We start from the raw sequence: 26,220 nt of genomic DNA, 5'->3' as shown, positions 1-26,220 counted from the left end.
AATGAATTGTGAGTGCAATGTCAGGGTCCTCCAGACATTTCCTCCAGCTTTCATATTTAATATGTTCAGAACTGGAAATAATGTATATTGTAGAGCATTTTCGTCAGCCTCTAGCAGCAGATATGCCACCTTTTTGGAGTAATACAAAATATACCATCAATGTGATGAAAGGGGTACACTATATAGAGGATTATATCTTTGTAACCGCTAATGTTTCATCTTTTCGTATCCAATGAACAGTGATTACAATCAGTTTAGTATTATTTAGTTAGAGAAGTTCCAGGCACTATCAAACGAGTACAAAAGAAAAATAATTTTGTGGGTCCTTGAATTTGCCATGCATCACAACTAGTTTGAGATGAGATATTACCTTCAAGGTAGTGGTGTGGCAATAGGAGCCAAGTATGCCCAGTATAACCAATCTTTGCATGGTTAGGTGGGAGAATGACATTATCTATGGTGTGCACCCTTTACAATTATTCATGAAATAGCGTAAAGCGGAGTTCCACCCAAAAGTGCAAGCTCCGCTTATCAGCCTCCTCCCCCTCCGGTGCCACATTTGACACCTTTTGGGGGGGGGGGGGCGTGTACCTGTTTTTGACAGATACTCATCCCCACTTCCAAGAGATCTCGCCTCAGCAAGATCACTCAGAAGTTCTGCCCCCTCCTCCTTTCCCCGCCACCTATTCAGAAAGTGCAATGCGTTTTGTGCCTTGCGCAGTAGGGAACCGGTTATGAAGCTGGAAGGTGCCAGGTTCCCTTACTACGAATGGTGGCGGCAGCACCAGAGAGCTGATGGAAACATCGGCTGGAGTGCCAACATCGCTGGATTCCATTACAGATAAGTGTCCTAATATTAAAAGTTAGCAGCTACAGTTTGTGACTTTAAATGTTTTGCTGGGGGGGACAGAACTCCTCTTTATTGACAATAAGAGGTATAAAGCCCTGTACACACGATCGGATATCTGATGAAATCTAGTCCGATGGATTTTTTCGTTGGATATCCGATGAAGCTGACTTTCATCAGTCTTGCCTACACACCATCAGTCAAAAATCAGACCGTGCCAAAACGCGGTGACGTAAAACACTACGACGTGCTGAAAAAAATGAAGTTCAATGCTTCCGAGGATGCGTCGACTTGATTCTGAGCATGCATGGATTTTTGACCGATGGACTTCCACACAGACAATGTTTTTTTTCTATCGTTTTTTTTAATCCTAGGAAAAATTTAAAACATGTTCTATTTTTTTTCACCGATGGAAAACAAACCGATGGGGCCCACACACGATCAGTTTGTCCGATGAAAACAGTCCATCGGTCTGTTTATATCGGACAAACCGATCGTGTGTACAGGGCTTTAGACTTAAATAGGATTATATATTAATACTTAATTTTTTCTTACACACAGTTCCTGTGGGGCAATGTACCTGCTCCAGTTGTCTGCAATATGTTGGCAGGACCACACAGGCACTTCAGGTTCATCTTTAGGAGTAGGGATGAGCCAAACACCCCCCGAGTTCTGTTCACACCAGAACATGCGAACAGGCAAAAACTTTGTGTGACCAAACGAACACCGTTAAAGTCCATGGGACAAGAACATTAAAAATCTAAAGTGCTAATTTTAAAGGCTTATATGCAAGTTATTGCCATAAAAAGTGGATGGGGACCCGGATACTGCCCCAGGGGACATGTATCAATGCAAAAAAAGTTTTAAAAATTTCACTTTTTTCAGGCGCAGTGAATTTAACAATGCTTAAAGTGAAACAATAAAAATGAAACATTGCTTTAAATATTATGCCTGGGGGATCCCCTTAGTCTGCCTGTAAAGTAGCGCATCTTTCCCATGTTTAAAACAGTACCGCAGCAAAATGACATTTCTAAAGGAAAAAATTTATAATTTATTTTGTATTGTATTGCCGCTGTAATTGATTTTCGGACCACAGCAATATACTTAAAAAATCATTGAAAAAAAACAACGTGGGTTTCCCCCCAGTCCATACCAGGCCCTTTGGGTCTGGTATGGATATTAAGGGAAACCCTGTGCCAAAATAAAAAAAAATGGCGTGGGGGACCCCCCAAAATCTATACCAGACACTTATCTGAGCATGCAACCTGGCAGGCTGCAGGAAAAGGGTCGGACACAAGAGCGCCCCCCTCCTTAACCGTGCCAGGTCACATGCCCTCAACATGGGGAGGGTGCTTTGGGGCCCCATGCCCCTCATCCAGGGTCTGGTATGGATTTTGGGGGGGACCCCACGCTGTTTAAAAAAAATGTTGGTGTGGGGTTCCTCTTAAAATCCAAAGGATTCATAGAAAAGCATTTTGGGTGCTGATGTCCTCCCGTCACACAGTGTAGTTTAACGGCACAATTGGTCACAGTTGGTGAAAGTCAGATTGTTTATTACACAGAAGCACTGCAACTATTATACAATTATGGTTAATAGAATTTATATTGGTCTTTCTGTATGCTGCTCTCATAATTGCTCTTTGATTACCTTTTACATCTGCATTTTCATTTAATACTGGCGCAGATTGAAGGAGACAAGTCAGGTTTTGTCTTGGAATAAAAATTAGAGTGTATTATTTCTCTGACAAAAGACACAAATATTGTACATTCACTGAACAGTATGGGAGCATCTTGATTAGGCTGCAATTTTAGAGGGAGACTCAGGGCAGTGTTGAAATAAAAATGATAGTCTATTATTCAACCAAACAGGCTGAACGAAAGCAAATTGGGAGGTCAGTGTACTTACTAAGTACTAACTAAGTACTAACAAAGTGATGGCCCTTCGACAAAAGCTGGTCCTCTGCAAAGAACTACACCATGTCATTACATGGCTTTACTCCGCTGGAGGAAGAAGATGTTGAAGAGGACCTGTAACATCACTGGACGGTACCAAAGACATTTGGAAAATAAGTTAAGTATAACTTTTTGTTTTAAAGGGGCCAGAGGTGGTGTATTGAAGCGGAGGGAGCAAAGGAGAGTTAGGCCTTGTACACACGACCGGTTTCCTCAGCAGAATCCATCAAGAAACTTGGTGGGAGAGCTTTTTTGCCGAGGAAACCGGTCGTGTGTACGTTTTTCATCGAGGAAACTGTCAAGGAACTCGACGAGCAAAAAAGAGAGCAAGTTCTCTTTTTCCTCGACGGGAGTCTAAATTTGCTCGTTGTGTTCCTCGTCGGGCTGGTTTTCGACGAGAAACACGAACGTGTGTATGCTAAGAAACCCGCGCTTGCTCAGAATAAAGTATGAGACGGGAGTAAAAGTAGCATTTGTAATGGAGATAACACATTTTTCAAGCTGTAACAGACTGAAAAGTGCAAATCGTCTCTTAACAAACTTTTACTTAACACGCAAACACATGAGATTAGCAAAACCAGCCCCAAGAGTTGTGCCAGTGGAATCGAACTTCCCCTGCCGTTGTATGTGTTGTATGTCACCGCGTTTGAGAGTGTGTACGCAAAGCAAGCTTGTCGAGTTCCTCGACAAGCCTAACAAAGAACTCGACGAGGAAAACGATGTGTTTCGCCCGTGTGTACGAGGCCTTAGGCTTTAAGCATTACCATTTTCAAAATTGAAATCTGTAAAGCCTGCTGTATATTCTGCATACTGTATAACCGGGAAGTAGGTAACATGGCTCCCCTCTGGAGGAGTTTTCCAAATGAACTTTACCCTTAAACAGCTGAAATATTTTCCTACAGTGATATATTTTGCTCACAACTGACAATCTATAGTGTTGCTGACAGCAGGAAACTAGTGTCAGTAGTACAGAGTACAACCCTCCCCCGCTCCATGCACATAGCCATGACTAGTGATAGCAGAGCATTTCTTTTGCCAGGGGCTCCTGATACACAATAAACTAACAGAGTTTTCTGTATGAATGGTTTAGTGTTTTAATGCACAGTGACAGGCAGCCCCTTAGGAAAATGGAGGATGCAGGAGCTGTGCAGCAGAGGAGGGTTATTTGCAGCATTTGTTTTAGGGGGTAAAGGCCCCAGGTTTGACAAGTTTGTGGACAAAATACAGAATGTTAATGTAACAGTCAAGGGGGTGGCTGAAAGCAAAATCACTGGATTAAAGAGCTATAGATAGTACACATCTGGAGGAACATATTGGGATTACTAAAAATGCTCTACAGAAGCACTAAGTCTGTTGTCCATTGCCTATTGCAAGCATTGTGGAACTTGCTTGTGATTTACTAGGAATCCTTAGTAATCTGTCAGTTCAAAAAGGTTTATATATTTTGCTATTATTGACTTTATAATATGTGGTAAGGCTTGATAGTATTTGTAAATGCTTTTTTTATTGCTTCTATTTATTGTTTGTACTAGAAAATGCGGGAGAGTAAGGGGCAAAGGACTAGTAGCTGAAGCTAGACCCGGAGCCACCCACTCAATGGTTTTGGGGGGGACTATCGCGGTACTGGTAAATATACATAAAACATAATGATATAAAGAAGTTTATTGAATAAAAATATTTGCAAAACAAATAATTTGTACAATTCATTGATTGGTCAACGTCGACTAGTTTCGCGGGGTTGCCGCTTCGTCAGGACAGCCAATCGAATGAGTTAATTGATAATGCGCGGTACCAGGCGGCCTATGGGGGGTCCCCCCGTGGCGGACAAGGGGATGGTTGATCGTGAAAGTCACGATAGGGAATTGTAAGGAATGCAACCAGGCCAGATGGAATAAAATCCCAGTGCAATGACACCAGATCTGCCGGACAGCGGACATGGACAAGGCAGCACAGTGGGGAATTACCAGGGGCGCATAAGAACACAGGTCCAAAAATACTGGTGAATCCAGTATTGAGTCATCTAGGAAGGGTATCCATGAGGATGACAGATGCATGGTAATGCGTGGACTAGCAGGTAGCGTGAACTGCGCCCAGGGAGAGCCCCAATTTGCAGCCGACCACGTCCTGGGCTATCACAGCCGTGCCATCGGACCGCCGATGGACCGACCAACGCGTTCACGCTACCTGCTAGTCCACGCATTACCATGCATCTGTCATCCTCATGGATACCCTTCCTAGATGACTCAATACTGGATTCACCAGTATTTTTGGACCTGTGTTCTTATGCGCCCCTGGTAATTCCCCACTGTGCTGCCTTGTCCATGTCCGCTGTCCGGCAGATCTGGTGTCATTGCACTGGGATTTTATTCCATCTGGCCTGGTTGCATTCCTTACAATTCCCTATCGTGACTTTCACGATCAACCATCCCCTTGTCCGCCACGGGGGGACCCCCCATAGGCCGCCTGGTACCGCGCATTATCAATTAACTCATTCGATTGGCTGTCCTGACGAAGCGGCAACCCCGCGAAACTAGTCGACGTTGACCAATCAATGAATTGTACAAATTATTTGTTTTGCAAATATTTTTATTCAATAAACTTCTTTATATCATTATGTTTTATGTATATTTACCAGTACCGCGATAGTCCCCCCCAAAACCATTGAGTGGGTGGCTCCGGGTCTAGCTTCAGCTACTAGTCCTTTGCCCCTTACTCTCCCGCATTTTCTAGTATAAATTGGGATGATGGTACACTTTTATTCAATTTATCATTTTATACATGAGGCCATACTCCCCATTTTTGTGCATTTATTGTTTGTAGTTCTATCTACATTGGGCAGCCACATGACAGTACATGCTATGTTTCCTGCTCAGTAGTCAAGTATCACGAACACCAACATAAGGGGTTGTATATTACATATTTAGTGCCTTGTTACTTCAAAGTACCAGTGCTATTTAAATTTAGAGGGAGATCAGAGTGTTAATTGAACTCTAATCTAGTTAATGTTTCAAACTTGGGTCTCTGTCTCAGCTTGGCTGTGCTGTGGGCTCATTCTGTTGTTGGTGTGGTGCTCATCCCACCCGATGACAGTAGGTGGCAGCAGTGAAGTCAAGGCCTTCTTCTTCGAGTGCGGCATCAACCTTTAGGGTGTGTGCACCACGGCCCCCCAGCGTTATGGCCTACAAGGCCGGAGTGTCCGTGCCATGCAGAGTTCCTGGTTCAGGTACCATGTTGGTCCGGAACAATTGAGCTGTGGCAGGGAGCCCAGTGGTCGACTGGGTTCCCAATCCTGAAGATCCCCAGTGGTATAGCTGTTTAATGGGGAGTCTATCTGAGGAGAGTCAATGAGAGGCTGGCGATCCAATAGGGTCTCGACAAACCACCGGGGATCGAGGTATCTGGACACTGGGAGGCTGGTTACCTGTCAGTCGGTACCTGAAAACAACTTGAAGGAGATCCAGGCGTAATTCTACCAAGGAGGTTTATCTCCGTAACCGCAATTGGAGGGCCTGTGGCAGAGGTTTCTCTCTGAATCCATTCCAGGAGGGTCTGTGGTAGAGACTTCTCCCAAAAATTTCCAGTTTATTCCAGGAGGGTCTGTGGCAGAGACTTTTCCTTAAAAGTTTGAGCGAAACTCTGGCTGCCAGGTCAGTGAGAGAGGCCTGTCCAGGTATGCTATTCCCACTCAGGCAGGAGTGGCGCAAGAAGTGTTACACGTGGGAGCAGGATTGTTTCCCCATTGCTACGCCTGAATTTGCTATTCTTCTTTCAACTCTACCTTCTTCACCACAAGTTTTATTGTTTTTACCCGGCTGGGTAATAAAGAGTACAGCAAAAGACACCTGTCATGGACATTCCGTTACTACTGCTATATGCACCATACACCCCTAAGACGGCGGAGAAGCCATAAGGTAACATGCCACCCAAAACAAACCAGCAGCTCCTTCAGGGGTAGTGCTACACATACATCTGACCAATGCCCACATACACACACACACACACACACACCTGTATGTGACATACTCCTGGCCCATTCTATGATGAAGTCCCATAAGGACGCAACACCTAAGATGGAGTTACTTGATGATGTCATCATGTTGTGCGTAGACAGTTTCATAGTCCTAGAATCACATTACTGGCTAAGTACACTGAAGTCTTTATTTTATTGTAGCACCCTGATGTTTAGGCAGGGTTGCAAACACATTTAGTTTGCCTGGTGGTAATTGCCCTGGTTCATTTTTAGAAGATCCACTGATTCCTCTCTAATTCTGGAATTGCTGCACCTTTTCTCTTCTGTCACTAGGTGGCACTGTGGCTGGTGACATTTGTATAACCAGGGCTTAGCAAGGTCAGATCATGAATGGATGGAGTGTCTCAGACAATTTGCAGGGGTTTCTTTAGTCCCTTGGCCTGCTGGGAGAACCTATTTATTTGGGTGGAGTCAGGTGATCGGGGGTTCTGTGCCATCTGGACAGCTGTCTGGGAGGACGTGTGTTGTCATCCTGGATTGCTAGGCTGGAAGCCTGAGGCCTATCCTGGAGACATCTGGCTGCCAGGCTGCCTGAGGTCTATCCAAGAGCAGGAGAAGCAGCATAGGGTTGGGACTGCAGCATTTGAGTTGAAAAGGTTCAGCTGGACAGGGAACTAGTTATGGTCAGAGGTAGAAGGGAAGCTGTCGCCATTAAGAAACCATCTATCTGACTACGCAAGACTACTGTGAGTAAGCTTGTGCAAGTACCAGAGCAGTCTTCTCACCAGCCGGGGACAGTGAAGAAGTGGGAAAGCATCAGCAAATGCCAAGCCAGGGACCCAGCAGGACATCGGGGGTGGCGCATGAGGAGTATAAAGCAGGATAGCTGTGGAAGAGCTTTGGGGATCCAGTGGGATCAGGAAGTCTAGCGAGAGACTGGGAGCTCAGTGAGTGAAGATCTACAGTGGGATACTGTGAGATAATAAAGGACTGTTCTGTGTTACCAAGAGTTGTGTTCAACTACCTTTAGTGACTGTTGCAAGATTAGTTGCCATAGGAGACAGCGGTCCTACTAATACAGAAGTGTTATCCGGCTGCAGGCCTTCCACTGTATAGCTGTCTATCTATAGAGTCTCGGAGTCTGCCAATTATCATTGCATCTACTTAAGGTTGTCCTGACCCTAACCCTCTCTCCCACAGTTGTGTTAAGAGACATTAAATCTCTTGTTCGCATTCAAAATTCTTCTTGCATCACATCCATCATGCCTGGTAACCCACTCTACAATGAAGGATGTCAGCCTTCCCTGACTCTGCAGGTCACCATTACATCTCTAGGGGTTGGGGCCATTGCTACATTATATTTTATTTTTAAGAAAATGATTTATTTGTTCTTAATGTGAGTGTTCTTATAAGCACTTTGGCATTTAAAAAAAGAGATACATTTTCCTACAGTTATATATTTTGCTCACAACTATAAAAGAAAAACATTGACAATCTATAATGTTGCTGACAGTAGACACTAGCGTAGCACCCTCTAGTGTTTGCTAGAAGTTAGTATAGGTAAAATGTAGTTTGGCTCAGGGCTAAGCCTGAGCCATAGAATCTAAGTTAGGGGTCAGGGCTGGATGACTCATCCTGACAGCTCTCTGGTGTCTCCTCCAGTCTAGAAAGTTGGAGAATCTTCTAGATCTAGAGGGTGGGGGCTATAAGGAGCTGCCTTGAATATTTATGGAGCCTTAGCCAATCCCCAGCAGTGGGCCCACAGGGGACTGAGATAACTCCATAAATAGACATGGGTCATGCCAGCAGGGGCAGTCAGGTGGAAGATGGAGATACAGTGTTGAGAAGGCTGTGTACAGTGTCAGTGGCCCTCAGGGGTGCCCTCTAGTCCAGGTGCTGGAAGGATCCTGGGGAAAAGGGAGTAGCCACTCCAGGTGGGAACCCAGATGAATATCCTCCGTTGCAGACAACTCAGGTGCAGGCAATGCTCTTAGCAAAGCAGGAACAAAGATTGTCTCTGGACAGCCACACTCTGAACAAATTGTAGCCTTTTATTAAAAGAAGGACAGCACTACAAGTCACAGCAAAATAAAATAAAACCTAACAACTGACGCGTTTCGCACTGAAACTAGCCATAACTAAGCACTAGTTTCAGTGCGAAACGCGTCAGTTGTTAGGTTTTATTTTATTTTGCTGTGACTTGTAGTGCTGTCCGTTTTTTTAATAAAAGGCTACAATTTGTTCAGAGTGCAGCTGTCCAGAGACAATCTTTGTTCCTGCTGGAAGGATCCTGCTATAACACATAGAGAGCAGAAGAGGAAAGAGTGAGTAGTACAACACTGTTGGGGACTAACAAAGCGAGAGACTGCCACATGTAGCCAGTCTCCCTTGAAGACAGGGGTGTGCTTAAGTTTTCAGTCCATTCCCTGAGAGATCTCCTGAGAGTCAGCCAGGTGGGCTATTGAGGAGACAGCCAGGAGGGCTGGTGAAAGGGGCATATGCAGCCAGGTGGGTTGGTTGTGCCTGAAGAAGTGGTGCTGAGATCAGTGGTCGCAGAGGAGAGGTTACATGCTGTTTCACTATATCTGAGCAACAATTAAAGGGGCTGCGAGTTCCTGTCTGTAAGGCCTCGTACACACAACTGAACATGTCCGCGTCGAATATGGTAATGAGCTAGATATTTTTCACATTTTACGTCGTCTGCGTAAGTCGTCCGTGAATGGGGCTGGACGTAAGTTACGTTCACGTCGACTAGGCATTGAGCGGGCGCAATTTAATTTGAAAATTCGACGTGATACTGAGCATGCGCCAGTTAAAAAAAGCGTCAATTACGTGGGGTCACGATTAATTTCCATAAAACACGCCCACCACTTCCACATTTGAATTAGGCGGGCTTACGCCGGCCCAGTTACACTACGCCGGTGTAACTTAAAGCACAAGTTCTTTGAGAATATGGGACATGCCGCTCTAAGTTACGGCGGCGTAGTGTATCTCAGATAGGCGATTCTACGAGAATCTGGGCCCTGGCATATATACTGTATATATATATATATATATATATATATATATATATATATATATTTTTTTTTTAGTTTAATTTGTTATCTGTGATTCTCATATTGATCATTAAAGCACAGTTTATGTTGGAAGTGCTGCACTTCATTTTATGTTAAACTCCTGACTGCTGTGTGCTGTTCTGTACACTACATACTACTGACCCCCGCACTGTTTAAGCTATCCTGTACACTACATACTACTGATCACCGCATTGTGTATGCTATGCTGTACACTACATACTACTGACCACTGCACTGTGTATGCTATGCTGTACATTACATAGTCCTGACCTCTGCTGCACTCTGTATGCTGCACTGCTCTTTGCATACTCTGGATTACTGCACTCTTTGATGTTTATTGCATACCCCTGACCCCATATATTGTGCTCTACTTTACATACAACTGTCCACTGTACTTTATAAGGAATTACTGTTTGTTACCATCTCTCTAAAGATGTACACAGGTCTTCGATCTGTTCTGCCTGTTAGTGGGCTCTTACCTCTGGTGATATATTGAGTCCACTATCCAAAAGGGCAGGAAATGATTGATCTCTTTCTGATGGGACAGAGACAGCAACACATAATTTTTAAATACAGTGAGGCTGTGTCCTGGTAACACCTATACCCTCTCATTAACTCAAACTTCCTCACAAGTAGCATGAAGTAGGTTTGCTTGTTGCTGTGTATGATTACTTTCCAATTACCTCAGTTAAGACCTTAACAAGAGTAACAGTTAATTAAAAAGAGTGTAAATCACTTGCAGGAACAGAGCTACTTTTGGATCTTCGATGTTAAAGAATTAAGGGATCAAAATAAATCCAGCTTTGAAGTCATTCCTGGCCCTTAAGTATGAGAGTTCTGCCAAATCTTGGATGGGATTATTTAAACTGCAGTCTAAGGAGGCCCATACCCAATACTGAAGAAGATAAGACTACCTAAGATATTTATTTTACAAAAACAAGCCAAAAATGTGTATACATTAGAAGTTATTGATCTTCCAAAATGTAACAATAAGAGGCAACGGTTTGTCTTTATCAGAATTAACAAAGGATAATAGCTGCTCAGCTAGCATTTTCCTTTTCCCTTTTACCCAACAGAGCAGCTGCTGGAGCGTAAAATAAAATATTTACCCAGTCATCTCAATACCAGCTTGGCAAAATCGCTGGCTTTACAGCTACTTCTGTTCCAGCTAGTGGAGTCTGCTCCATGCCATGAATTTGTGGTATTTACTGTAATACGATGGCAGGTACCAAGCTGCCACTTGTTTGCCCAAAAGACCATTGATGCTCTTAACCAGCATATGGAAGGTAATTTCTTCCTGCCACTGGGTCTGACAGTTACACATGATTACAGAGGGTGTTCTATATCCTTCATTGCCTACTGAATACATTTGCTTTCAGCTAGAAAGGGTGCAGAATGGGGCACTCCATTGAAGCTGGTGATGCTGCCCTGTGTCAAGCAACTTGGTGATTGTACCGGCTCTGTCAGTCACTTTTACCCCCTCCTCCTTAATGGTCAGGGATACATTCCACCCTCCCAAACACAATGAGTTTTATGTAAATGGAGTGAAATGGTTGAGGACAACATTGTCCTCAACGACATTGAGAACGTTTTTTTCTGCCTGTTTGTGGCTGATGAGCTAATTCCTGCTGCAGTGTCTGCAAAAGGACCATCAAAGAAATGGACCGTTACGGGTTGGCATTTCTTTTAGATCCACATTACAAGGGGAAAATGCCAGAGCTCATCCTGCCATCACAGTGGGAACCAATAATGGCAATAATTTCCAGAGAGTGGAAGGATCCCTTTTCATAGCCAATGCGCCTCGGATACTCCTGGATGTGAAAAGAGGAACAGTGGTGATGATGGTGGCTATCTAAGCTTGGCTTAGGTTTTTTTCCTAATGATGCTGGCAACAGTCACAGGCAGGTCAATAATATATAGGGTCAAGGGCGGATGTGGGCATCCTTACATTGGACGACCCACTTGACTACTGTTTGCCCAGTGTGCAGTTGAGCTTCTGTGTTGCCCTGTGGCCAGTCTGATTTCAGGACAAGAATTTAGTGCAGCTGATTAAAAATGAACCAATCTTGGATCAGCAATGAGTACCTGGCCCCAAAAAACATTGTACCATACAGCACTACCATTTGCTACCATAGCTGCTGGTCTGCCACCATTAACAACTCCTGTCACCCTTACCATCTATTGCCACTACTGCAGGCCTGTCATTACTACCATTTCCTGCCCCTGCTGCAGGCCTGCCAGAATTATCATCTTGTGCTGTCTCTACAGCTCTAACACAGTTCATCGGAACTGCGCCCAATACACACTATCAGTTTTCCTGCAGGTTTTTCTCTTCAGGTTTACCTTTAGAGTGCCACACCTAATGTTTTCAGAGTTGCTCCGCAGCTACCAAATTTGGGAGTTTTTTTTCTTACAGAGTCATTTCTGTGTCGCACCTCAATGTTTGTGGTATATCATGCTGCTCTGGCACTATCTTATTTTTAGTTATAAAATGTATAGTGTTTACTGTAGGCTCTTTGTCCTACATTTTAAGTCTAATCCAGTGCTCTGTTAGTCCAGAATATTTGTGGCTATTGTCTCTTGGAAAAAAGTAGTCTAATGCCATGTACATATATACATATTCGCCAGCACACCAGGGACCATTTTAAAAAAAACGTCCAAAAATTTTATGCATATCTATTGATCCAAAAGAGCAATGTTTCGAGGCCACGCAGGACCTCTTCGTCAGGCAAAAGATACAAACACAATAAAGCAAACAAATATATATAGGAAACTGTCACCAATAAAATCCTGTAAAAAATAAAACCCACCCACCCCAAACACCTCCTCCACCTACCCTCCCCTCCAATCAGGAACCTATTAGTGACCAGTTAATTGCAAACAGACATAAGCAAGGAGTCACATGGGGTACATACCCCCCGCTGTGTTCGCGATCGCAGCGGCGATCGCACAGCTGCTTTGTTGTACATTGCCAGAGAAAAGTGCATAAATCACATACCTGCAGAAGGAGCCATCAATATACCCCTCCGCTGTGCCATCGATCGTAATCGCGATCGCACAGCTGATACCAAGTGTACTGTACAGTAAACGCCATTGTGCGGCCGCCGTCGCCATAGGAACAATGACGTCAGCGCCCGTACGTCGGCTCAGGCCTATTGATTCCAGCCAATGTGACAGCAATGCTTTTTTTCCTTTTTTTTGTCTTTTTTTTCCTATTTATTCTTTTTTTTTCTTTTTTGTCTTTTTTTTTCTTTTTTTTTTTCTTCACCTGTTCTATTATTTTATCCTGGGTGAGCACAGCACACTTCCTCTATTGAGTACCTCCCTTTGGACCATATGACAGCGGCTTGTTTTGCAAGCCGCGCTGTCACATTAGCCTGAATCGTCAGGCTGCGCTCTCCTTGGCCCCTGTTACCATGTGACAGAGGCTTGCTTTCCAAGCCTCGCTGTCACATTGGCTTGAATCGTCAAGCCGCGCTCTCCTTGGCCCCTTGTACCATGTGACAGAGGCTTGCTTTCCAAGCCTCGCTGTCACATTAGCTGGAATCAATAGGCCGAGCCGACGTACGGCGCGCTGACGTCATTGTTCCTATGGCGACGGCGGCCGCACAGCGGCGTTTACTGCGATTTTGCAGGTTATCATTGGCCGAGGGAAACCACATGACAGTACACTTGGTATCAGCTGTGCGATCGCGATTATGATCGATGGCACAGCGGAGGGGTATATTGATGGCTCCTTCTGCAGGTATGTGATTTATGCACTTTTCTCTGGCAATGTACAACGAAGCAGCTGTGTGATCGCCGCTGCGATTGCGAACACAGCGGGAGGTATGTATACCATGTGACTCCTTGCTTATGTCTGTTTGCAATTAACTGGTCACTAATAGGTACTTGCATAACATACCCGATGTAGGTTCCAGATTGGAGGGGAGGGTAGGGGGAGGAGGTGTTTGGGGTGGGTGGGTTTTATTTTTCACAGGATTTTATTGGTGACAGTTTCCTATATATATTTGTTTGCTTTATTGTGTTTGTATCTTTTGCCTGACGAAGAGGTCCTGCGTGGCCTCGAAACGTTGCTCTTTTGGATCAATAGATATGCATTAAATTTTTGGACGTTTTTTTTAAAATGATCCCTGGTGTGCTGGCGAAAATGTATATATGATTTGCTTTCCGGTTCCCAGCCGGTGATCGTTTCAGCACCCTTTTACTTATTGGCCATTTCTCTGGAAGGTGTGCAATCGGAATATTTTTGAGGTAATGCCATGTACACACGAGTGGAATTTCTGTAGGAAAAAAGTTGGATGGTTTTATCGACGGAATTCCGCTCAAGCTTGGCTTGCGTATATACACACGGTCACACAAAAGTTCTCTGAACTTTCGAGCGTTAAAAACGCAGTGACGTACAACACTACGAAGAGGCGAGAAAAAGAAGTTCAATACTTTTCCCGTCGGAATTCCATACAGACGATAGGAATTTTTTCCGTCTGAAAAATTGAGAACCTGCTCTCAATCTTTTGTTGGCGGAAATTCCAACAGCAAAAGTCTGATGGAGCATACACATGGTTGGAATTTCCGATGAAAAGCTCACATCAGACTTTTGCTAGCGGAAATTCCGCTCGTGTGTACGGGGCATACGAGTGATTTTGTTTTTTAATTAAAACCTTCCTTATCTCGCCACGATAAACTGTTGGCTGATAAAAGTGCTTGCATAGTGTGCATAGAGTCTGTAAAATATTTTGTGGACCTGCGTTTGGTGAAATAATTCTAAGCTACCTAGGAAAAATGTGGATGATTGATTTTTTTCATTAATATGTAGGGAATTAGTACAATATTTTGCTGTATTTTTTCCTGGGAAAATAAACACACCACAAAGATGAGATCAGTTAAAAGCTGACAGCTCTCTCCTATTCAAAATGCAGCCTAACATACTGTCTAAAGAGTTATTACATTTTTATTATAATCCTGATGAATTTTTTTGTGTGAAATCTACTGTATACACTTAAATATGGATTTTTGACTCACAAAAAAAATCATTGGGTCTTTTTTTTTTTTTTTATGTCTAAAATAAATTGTGGAGCTATGATGTATGTTGTGTGTATCATCTTCCTTCTATTGGAATCGTAAAAATACACATTTTTCATTTTCAGGCACTTAATGTGGTTGTGGTTTAGCTAATGAGGTTTGAAATGAATTGTGGAAATATTACATATGCTGTGGGCAGCATATTAATCCTAATGTCATTTTTTTTAAAATTACATTTACATGCATTTTGTTGCTTCAATTCAAAATTTGGATGTTGATTTGACAAGAGGGTCCAACAGAACTGTTATAAATAATATCTAAAAATGGCGATTGTTGCAATACTTTTTGTCACACCGTATTTGTGCAGCAGTCTTACAAGCGCGCTTTTTGGGGGGAAAAAAACACTTTTTTGAATTAAAAAATAAAACTTTAAAGTTAGCCCAATTTATTTTATATTGTGAAAGATAATTTTACACCAAGTAAATTGATGCCCAACATGTCACGCTTCAAAGTTGCGCCCGCTCGTGGAATGGCGACAAACTTTTACCCTTAAAAATCTACAAATGCAACGCTTGAAAAAATTCTACTGGTTGCATGTTTTGAATTATAGAGGAGGTCTAGAGCTAGAATTATTGCTCTTGCTCTTGCTCTAATGATCATGGCGATAGCTCCCATGTGTGGTTTGAACACCTTTTATATATGCAGACCCTACTCATGTATGTGTTCGCTTCTGCACGCGAGCTCGGCGGGATGGGGCACGTTTAACCACTTAAGGACCGAGCCTCTTTTTCAGATATGTTGTTTACAAGTTAATAACAATTTTTTTTTGCTAGAAAATGACTTAGAACCCCCAAACATAAAAAATTTTTTTCTAACACCGTACAGAATAAAATTGGGGTCATTGCAATACATTATATCACACCGTATTTGCGCCGCGGTCTTACAAGCACACTTTTTTTAATTAAAAAATAAGACAGCAGTAAAGTTAGCCCAATTTTTTTATATGTTTTGAGTTACAGAGGAGATCTATAGCTAGAATTATTGCTCTTGCTCTAACGAGCGTGACAATACCTCACATGTGTGGTTTGAACACCATTTTTATATGCGTTTGCTTCTGCGCGTGAGCTAGGCTGGACTTTTATCGGTGGCAGGAAACAGTACATTAGACAGTGGCATCCCCTCATGCAGGGTGCCCCTATCCATGCGTCCAGTCCCTTAATCTACATGTGGGGCACCGGACGAATGGCTTTTAATGGATATATTTTTTTGGAAGCACGTGATTAGAGCCTGAGGCTCGGGTGCAGAGCACTACACCTGGAGCCCATCCAGTTGTGTGAGATTAGCGAATTAATATTTGCTAATGTCTTCCTGTTTTTCCTCCTGGCCAATCAGCAGGACCTGAGACCCGATTGGCTGAGAGTCCTAAGATCCCAGTGGATTCCAGGACTCCTGATTGGCCAGGAGGAGACTGCCGGGACTTGGGAAAGGAGACGCAGGGACAATGGTATGTGTGGGGCTGGCAGGCGGCGGTCGAGTGAGCGAAACAATGCTCGACAGGTAGAATAGCGGCGATCGATCGAGCAACGGGTGGGGAAGTGGCCGGGCCAATCAGAGAACCAGCTCTCAAATTTTTGTGGTCGGAAATTCTGACAGCAAATGTCCGATGGAGCCTACACATGGTCGCATTATAGATGTTCCATTTTGCCACTATTGCTCACAGCTCCCAAACGCTACATTCCACTTTTTTTAAAATAAACACAAGCACCTTCGGTATCTGTTTGGCTGTAAAATAATATTTCCCTTGCTCTTTCATCCTCTCACCACCCCCCCTTTTTTTTCTTGCCTCCCCACTCCACCCCTTTCCTTCTCCTTTTTTCTTTTTCTTTTTTCCATCCTTCCATCCTTCATCTAACTCCCCTTTTCTTGTGCTACTTCCCTTTCCCCTTTGCACTCTGTGTTCTAGACCTTAAAAAAAACACAAAACAAAGCAGGGTGCGAAGGCTGGGGTCTTGATTTTCATCATCTCATCATGCTGTTGTGGTAATTATATATCTCTGTGTATTTAAATGGCATGGAACCAGTAAAGCCAATGAAAGCTACATCAACAAAACAATATTTGGAGATCATTCAGAGAACTCACCAGCAAGGCAATGGAGGTCAATGTGTGGTTGGCATTCATAAGGGAGTAGGTCACTTGATATACACCGTCATTTGTTTCACTATTTCCATAGAAACCAATGCCAATTCCAGCACTAAAAGAGAAAACATGAGAAAATATAAAAGTGTTGCTTTGCTAAATCCCAAGATAACGTTAACAGAGAATTAATTTACACTGCTTAACCATCCCAATTAACTGACATCTTAAAAAGATTTTTTTAAGTGGCTTTGCTTGGCATCTCAGATGAGCTAATATCTAGGTCTGCCAAGTCCATAACTACTTTCGCAGCCAGAAGCAAATTTACTTTTGATATGTAAATCTGTGCCAACACCTGTGCCATACACATTTGTCCACTGTGTTAAAGAGAACATTGCAAAATAATCTAAATATAATATCAATCTATGTAAATAATATCATATTTAAACTCAATATAATTACAGACATCAGTTCCTAGTGTCAATACTGTACAGTAAATCCCTTGCATTTCTGGTGTAATTTGCTTTTTGGCACCTTAATATTTCAATATCTTTGACGTAACTTGTATCCTTTTTTATGTTGTGCCCATTGCATTTAAAGTCTTGCTGTGCTTCTTTTTGAGCAGCCAAGGGCTGGGGAGGAGTAAGATGGTTAACACAGGGCCGGGACAAGAGGAGGGCAGGAGGGGAAGTTGCCTGGGCACAGTGGTTTATTGTCGACAAGAGCGGGGGCAGTCGCTGCATGGCAAGTTGCCTAGTTCTCTCTGTTACAGGCTGACAGTTGTAGCAACAGCAGGAGTTCTGGAAGTGGCTAGGAGAGGAGGAGAGAGCTGTGAGGATATGTGAGTTGTGTTCTGTCTCTCTCCCTTACCAGATCTTAATTTCCTGTCAGTGCAGCGCTCCTGTATTTCTGCAAACATAGCTTTCGGCTTGTTAATGCAGGAGTGCTGTAAGATTGAGGCTGTGTAGGGTTTGCTTACTGGGGCTTAGGGTAGGGTGTAAGGTTTGCTTACCTGCTTCCTACCTGCATCTTTCTCCTGTCATTTTACACCCCTGGCCACCTCCTCCCTAGACTATTTTTGGTATGGCAGCATAAAACATGGGTAGGGGACTGGTAAGCATACCTAGATACACCGTCGTATCTCTCAGAGTATCTATGCGACTGATTCATAGAATCAGTTACGCATAGAAAGCATTTAGATCCGACAGGTGTAATTGTTTTACACTGTCGGATCTTAGGATGCAATACTGCTGCCGCCGCTGGGTGGAGTTTGCGTCGTATTCCAGCGTCGGGGTATGCAAATTAGCAGTTACGGCGATCCACGACGGATTTTTCGCGTTCGGTACGTCGTCGCTAGTATAGTTTCCCGTCGCAATTTTAGGCGTCGTTTGACCTGCCCTAACTTTAGACAGCACACGTATGTGCTGTTTAAAGTATGGCCGTCGATCCCGCGTCGAAATGTAAAAAATTTTTTGTTTTGCGTAAAACGTCCGGGAATACGAAAGTACGCTTCGCACGTCGCACGTCGTCGCCGTTCGAAAAAATGACGTCACTTCGCGCAAAGCACGGCGGAAATTTCGAAACGGAGCATGCGCAGTAGGTCCGGCGCGGGAGCGCGCCTCATTTAAATGGCACACGCCCATTTGAATTACGCGGGCTTACGCCGGAGGCCGCCAGCGTAGGTTTTCATTGCAAGTGCTTTGTGAATCAGGCACTTGCGATGAAAACTTGCGGCGGTGTAACGTATCTACGATACGTTACGCCGCCGCACTTCTACGTGAATCTGGCCCTATAAATGGATTTTCTTACAAACACAAATTCGCACAAATTTACATAAATGTAAAAAATAAATAAAATTAACCACTTTTCTGGCACTTTTTATTTACATGTAACAATCATTTTTTTGGGGTAGAAAATTACTTAGAACCCCCATACGTTATATCAATTTTTTAAAGCAGGTGCCCTACAGAATACCTAATAAACTATGCTTAATATGCTTCAATTTGTGAATGAACAGGAAGCGTCAGTGTGCTTCCTATTCATTCATCTCCAGTGCAGCTGAGGCTGCAAAGAAAGGGATTGGGAATCCATGCCCCTGTCCGTTTCTCTGTCCTAAAAGTGAAACTTATAAAATTATTAAAACATTGTAAAAAAAAAAAAAAATATGTAAAAAATAAAAAAATTATAGAAAAACATAAAAAAATGTATGCGAGAAAAAGAGGGCCAGTGTATACAAGGGGTGGTGTGTAGAGGGGTAGGAGAGTGTGTACAGGGGATTAATTTAATTTGGAATACTTCCTTGGTTGTATTTATTTGTTGTTCCTAATCAGACTAAACTGCCACACCCAATACGTAGCATCATTTAGCCACACATAGTTTTAATTCGCTGCAGGTCAGCGTCTCCCTGGTAGGGGCCCCAGTGCATTACTTTACCCAGGGGCCCATGATACTATTAAGATGGCACTGACTGGAGGTGAGGTTTGAAATTGCTTTATTCAATCCTCACTTTTCACGGCAGATTACAAGGGGTGCAGCCGCAAAAAAAAAAAAATAGCCCAGCGGGGCAGGCTTTTAATAAGTCAGCCATGACTGTAGAATAAGGGGACTTCAAGCAATACCTCCACAGGGAATTAGAAGGGGTGCCGTGGAATAAAAAAAAACAGCACACAGAAGCAGACCTTATTAAAAACCCACTTCTTGGTTATCTTTTTTCCCCATCGGCACCCCTCTCCCAATTCTCTATGGAAGTGAGCCTTTAAATTGCCTCATTCAAACCTCACCTATGTGGTGATTCTATAGGCCTTTACGCTACATGTGTAGCGACACATGCAGCGTTGGGACCAAATGTCATCTCCCGTTCACTCACCCATACTGGGCGCTGGGCAGCCAATCCCCAGATGGAGAACCAATCTTGCCGGGTGGGTGGGCACCAAACTGAGTCTTTTAAGACTGATTGAGCATTGTTTTTAACAATCAATTCAGGGGTACTCCTGAAGAAGTTGATAGAAAGTTTAACAAAATGCGTAGAATCTCCACTCATTTAATTCCCATCATGTGAAAAAGATACGTATTGTGTGGTTTAAGCCAGTAGGTGTGGTTGCCTTAGATACTTTTTATTCCTGTAAGTTTTTTTCCTAATATGAACTTAATATTTAATAAATTAAGGATTTTATGATAAAAATTAAGTAGCGTATGTTTGTTTGGCACTGTATAAAAATCTATGATTTAAATATAATGGTATTTTAGATTTTACATGCTTATTGGGAATGTTGATACTTATGGCAGCATGTAATACAAGAGGTCCTTATGCTCAATAATCATTCTATGAAATTGGGTGCCAGTCACATTGGAAAATGTAAAGAGTATATTATGGGACCATAAGCTCAAGGCAAAAGGGTTAGAGTACACAATACCCAAAAATCAACAAAAAATGCAACATTAGTCAATACAGAAAAAGGAAACTTAAAGGAAATATCGGCAATCTGTACTCCTAAGACTGTTTATCAGCTTCAGGCAACACAAATCATTGCTGTGAGGAAAAATGTGTGCAAAAACGTTGTAATATATTTATCAGCATCAGATTCAGAATAGAGCCCTAGTAAGCAGCTTTCCAGGACACTCCTCAGCAGCAAAATATCTTCCCTACGGTGCTCCTACAAATCTCTAGCTTCACTCCTCATGGATGAACCTTTAAGCAAGGCAGTGCAAGTCCTTTGGGCCCCACACTTGAGCTCACGCTCAGTATTACAGTCCCCAGGTAGCAGGCTTTGGAAGCAAATATCTTCAACACAACATTCTCTCCTGGCAACAGCCCAAAAGGCAAGTACAAATAGACCTTTTTAAAAGGTCATCCTAAATATTTATATTCTCCCTCAAAATGCAGCTCTGGCAATAAACATCCTAGTGGTTAGCCATGGGGGCATAAATATTCATAACTCATACAGTGGGGATCGAAAGTTTGGGCACCCCAGGTAAAAATTTGTATTAATGTGCATAACAAAGCCAAGGAAAGATGGAAAAATCTCCAAAAGGCATCAAATTACAGATTAGACAGATAAGACATTCTTATAATATGTCAAAAAAAGTTAGATTTTATTTCCATCATTTACACTTTCAAAATGACAGAAAACAAAAAAATGGCGTCTGCAAAAGTTTGGGCACCCTGCAGAGTTAATATCTTGTACTGCCCCCTTTGGCAAGTATCGCAGATTAAAAAAACGTGGAAATATCTGCACTAGCTTAAATACAGAAGGAAAGCTGCTAGCACAACATGTGGATAAGACAAATGGTAAATAAAGTTCAAAAGTGCAGCGCTGTGAGAATGAAAATTAAATTAATGTCCAAATGAGTATATACAATCTTCAAAATATTCAAAGTGTTGAAAATGAAGAACCTCCACCGAGATTTCAGTGTGCAAATAAGGAAACACACCACACCCTGTGCAGTCAAACTGCTTACCAGATCAACATCATTATAGACATGTAGAGTTAGATAATGCAGGGTTCAATGGCAGTCACACTTCCACTTGGAGAGAAAAAATCCACAAATCCATCAAGGGTAAAAGGCCATCCACAACTCAAAAGGATCCAAGGTTATATATTGCGTTCATCAGCAAGATTAGGATAACCAAAAAATGCAGAGAGGAAACACAATAGTGAAGCCCGTATGTGAAAGTAACACGCAATTTTATTGTAATGTACTTACAAACATGATTGAAAAGCAGGCATCAACAAACGTAAAGTTCCATGGAGAATAGCATACATGTGTCAGGTCAGTCTTACATGTTTCATCCGACAGGATATCTTCAGAGGATATCCTTATTTGCACACTGAAATCTCGGTGGAGGTTCTTCATTTTCAACACTTTGAATATTTTGAAGATTGTATATACTCATTTGGACATTAATTTAATTTTCATTCTCAGAGCGCTGCACTTTTGAACTTTAAGTATCACAGATTGTAAACGCTTTTTGTAGCCAGCCAAGAGTCTTTCAATTCTTGTTTGAGGTATCTTTGCCCATTCTTCCTTACAAAAGTCTTCTAGGTCTTTGAGATTGCTGGGCTTTTAATTATGTTGAGGTCAGGAGATTGTGAAGGCCATGGCAAAACCTTCAGTTTACGCCTCTTGATGTAATCCCCCGTGGATTTTGAGGTGTGTTTAGGATCATTATCCATTTGTAGAAGCCATCCTCTCTTTAACTTCAGCTTTTTCACAGATGGCATCAAGTTACCATCAAAAATTTGCTGAAATTTTATTGAATCCATTTTTCCTTCTACTTGTGAAATGTTCCCTGTGCCACTGGCTGCAATACAACCCCAAAGCATGATTGATCCACCCCCATGCTTAACAGTTGGATAGAGGTTCTTTTCATTAAATTCTGTGCCCTTTCTTCTCCAAACGTACCTTTGCTCATTCCGGCCAAACAGTTATTATATTTTAACCTCATCAGTCCACAGAACTTTCCAAAATGCATTGGGCTTGTCTATATGTTCATTTGCAAAGTTCAAACGCTGATTTTTGTGGTGAGGACGTAGAAAAGGTTTTCTTCTGATGACTCTTCCATCAAGACCATATTTGTACAAGTATCTCTTTATAGTGGAATAGTGTACCACAACTCCAGTGTCTGCCAGATCTTTCTGGAGGGATCGTGCAGTCAAACGTGGGTTTTGAATTGCTTTTCTCACAATCCTGCGAGCTGTTCTGTCTGATATTGTTCTTGGTCTTCCAGATCTTGCTTTAACTTCCACTGTTCCTGATGACTGCCATTTCTTAATTACATTCCGAAACAGAGGATATTGACATCTGAAAACGCTTTGCTATCTTCTTATAGCCTTCTCCAGCTTTGTGAGCGTCAACTATTTTCACTTTCAGTTTTCAAGACAACTGCTTAGAAGAACCCATGGTGCTGATTGTTGGGGCAAGGTCAGATGAGTCTGGGCATTTAAAACCTTTGAGATTGACATCACCTGGTCTTCCCAGATGATGATTGAGAACAATCCATGACACTGGCAGGTCTCAGCTTTGCAAAGGGGGCAGTGCATGCTATAAATTCTGCAGGGTGTCCAAACTTTTGCAGACGCCATTTTTTTGTTTTCTGTAATTTTGAAAGTGTAAATGATGGAAATAAAATCAAATTTTTTGACATATTATAAGAATGTCTAATCTGTGATTTGATGCCGTTTGGAGATTTTTCCATCTTTCCTTGGCTTCGTTATGCACATTAATACAAATTTTTACCTGGGGTGCCCAAACTTTCGACCCCCACTGTAGTTATTAGTACCTTATCTTCTTGCTCTATGGACCACTCCCCAACAGCAGGCAGAAGCAAACAATGTGAGCATATGGAAAACATAATGAAATAAAGCAGAACTATAACAATTCAAGCCTAGCTACAGCGGTAAATTTAGACAAGGGACACACCTGCTTAAGGCAAGGGCACCAGTAGGAGAATGTCCAGGCTAACGTTGCTTCCAATATATCAGTGTATTCTTTGCAAATTGATAGCAGCAGCGTGAAAATGTATAGGAGGAGAAACACTTTTTTTCTCCATGACCATTTTATCTATATTTTACCATACAGCTACACCAATGCAGTAAGCAATGGCCCCAGCAGAAAGATGTCCAGGTTCCCGAAAGTGAAAATGTATCGAAATTAAGTGTGAAATGGCCAGGAAGAACATCACATCACAATAGCAGCAGAAAGATGAGCAGGCCCTTGATCCTTAATTTCTGTTGAAATTCAATTTTAAATCTCCTGTATATAGATTACCTTCAGTGCCTTCACAGGACCAGGCACCTACTAGTTGAAATGTAAAATAAATGACCATGCCCCCATTTTTTTAAACATTTCTATATACAGTATCAAGAAGGTTGATAGAATATTGGGTAAGCGGGGCTGGAAATGGAGATGGCAAACAGAGGTTTAATGCATGCTCAACAAGGCAGCCAGGGTAACACTGTGCATGTCTTTCTCTCCTGCCAGGCAGTTGATGTGCCAGTGGTGGTCTGCAACCTCTTACAGCGGACAACACAGAAAACAGCCTGGTTATCATTTGGGGACAACTGCCCTCATCTTCTAGTGGATACACCACTGCACCACTGCATCCTGCAAGGGGGGCAGCAGAAAAGCAGCAGGACACAGAACAAGCAAGGGACCTCACAAAAATTGTATTTGTTCAATATAAATTGTTTGTATTTACCTTCTGTTAAGCTAATAATAATCCACCTTAGTAAACTCACCCATCCCCCACTTTAGTAATTGCGTTTTTTTTTAACATTAATATATAAAATCTGCACTTTATTATCAGGTCAGACCAGAAAACAACATCCCGTGCCTAAAGATTGGCTATGTTACCCCAGTGTGCTGGCTACTATGATTGAAAGATTCTGCCAGTTAAGAGCTATTTTTTGTGATTCCACATGTTTAATTCTGAGGATTGTTCTATCTTTCCAACAGTGCATGAAGTCATTGATGAGTCCTCCCTTAATGTGATTTGGAGGATCTACTGTATAATCATATTATCTGGATGAAGTGGATGACATAGTATACAGTATCTTTGATTCATCATTCTACAGCATTCAAGAAACTGTTACCGTACTTTCCGACATATAAGATGACATTTTGTAATTAAAAATATTGCCCAAAAGTCGAGGGTCGTCTTATACGCGGGATGCAGAGTCAGTCAGACTGCCGCCGTCCATTGTTCAAAAGCCGCACCACCTCCTCGTCCTGTTCCATGGGAAACTGAGTGTTCTGCCTATAACGGAACAGGACAAGGAGGCGCGGGTTTTGAACAATGGACGCTCAAAGTCTGACTGACTCTGCATACAGGGATAAGGTCTGGAGATCTGGAGTTTGGCACAGTGAGGTAGGAAATGGGCACAGTGAGGTATTCAATGAGCACAGTGAGGTATGCAATGAGCACAGTGAGGTATGCAATGAGCACAGTGAGGTATGCAATGAGCACAGTGAGGTATGCAATGGGCACAGTGAGGTATGCAATGAGCACAGTGAGATATGCAATGAGCACAGTGAGGTGTGTCGGAAGGTGGTCCTCTTATACGACGAGTATATCCCAAAACCAACCTTTTAGCTGGAAAATTAGGGGGTCATCTTATACGCCCAGTCGTCTTATACACCGGCAAATACGGTATTACTTTTACAGGGTAGAATTTTGTTTGTAATAGGTATACCTTTGTTTTATAAGACAAAATACACAGCTAATCAACAAAGGTATACCTATTATTCTTGTTTATTATACCTCTACCTTTCCTTTTTACTAAGAAAGGGGGGGAGTATATTTATACAAGATTGTATTGTTAGTAACACAACACTGAATGTACCCTTGTGGCTCACAGAAGCTAGTGATCAAAAAAGACTTGAAAAACCTAATGTAAATAAATCACCAGGACCAGATAAGATGGTTTACACCCAAGAGTCCTTAAAGAACTTAGCCAGGTTATTGCTAAACCACTGTAGCGGTACTCCCATAGGGGCTGCTGAATGAAGTAGTTCCACCTGTCACCATGCACAGCCGTCATTGATTTCCAGACATTCCAAGACAATGAACAGTCCATCAGCTTTGTTTTTGTTGTTTTATTGAGGGATTAAACTTGGATGGGGTAGGAGAGTTATGGGATGCCCCAAATCAATAGCAGAAATCAATAAGATGATCAATTGGAATCTCTATTTACATCTTTTAGAGCTCCAGCCTCCTTCGGCACAACACTTATTTGCAGACTGATTCTCTCTCTCCTGTACAATACTTGGTTTATGGCACAGCTAGCACATGGTAGACTCAACTCTAACACAGTCAAGCCTTTGAAATTGCCATTTGCTAGCAGGGACCACAGTCACCTTTGGTGAAGCAACCAACAGCAGATGAAACGTCTTTTAGTGGCAGCTGTACTAAGGTGGACTACTGATCCCAGTCAGTCCTGTGCAGACTCTGACAGCCCTCCTGGCTGCAGCCGCCCAACTTCACTGCCAGTAAAATCACAGTCTCTCCCACTGGCTCTACATCCATCTCCTGGCATGTCTCTCCTAGCTCTCTTGTCACTCACTGACACCTGATGGATCCATCCTGAAGTCTTGCCCAGCAGTGTTCCCTGCTGTCCTCTCCAGCTCCTGCTCAGGACACCCCTTGGGTTTTATAGGGTTCCTGTTCAGCTCCAAGCCCCTGGCCCAAGGTCTCCCCCCCAGACAGGGATGCTCCCTC

General features: G+C 42.7%; 1 protein-coding gene across 2 annotated transcripts in view; it reads right to left on the bottom strand.

Annotated features, from left to right (window-relative positions):
• The window catches only part of TTYH1 (tweety family member 1), a 202,848-nt gene that overhangs the window by 53,394 nt on the left and 123,234 nt on the right, over positions 1–26,220 (bottom strand). For both annotated transcript variants that reach the window (XM_040325776.1, XM_040325777.1), the window contains exon 3: positions 17,010–17,121. In XM_040325776.1, coding sequence (XP_040181710.1) covers positions 17,010–17,121 — 112 coding nt within the window. The remainder of the gene's footprint in view (positions 1–17,009; positions 17,122–26,220) is intronic.

Source organism: Rana temporaria, chromosome 10 (genome assembly GCF_905171775.1).
Source record: "Rana temporaria chromosome 10, aRanTem1.1, whole genome shotgun sequence".
Classification (NCBI taxonomy): Eukaryota; Metazoa; Chordata; class Amphibia; order Anura; family Ranidae; genus Rana; species Rana temporaria.
The sequence above is the reverse complement of the archived record's forward strand: the minus strand, read 5'-3'. Positions and strand labels throughout refer to the sequence as shown.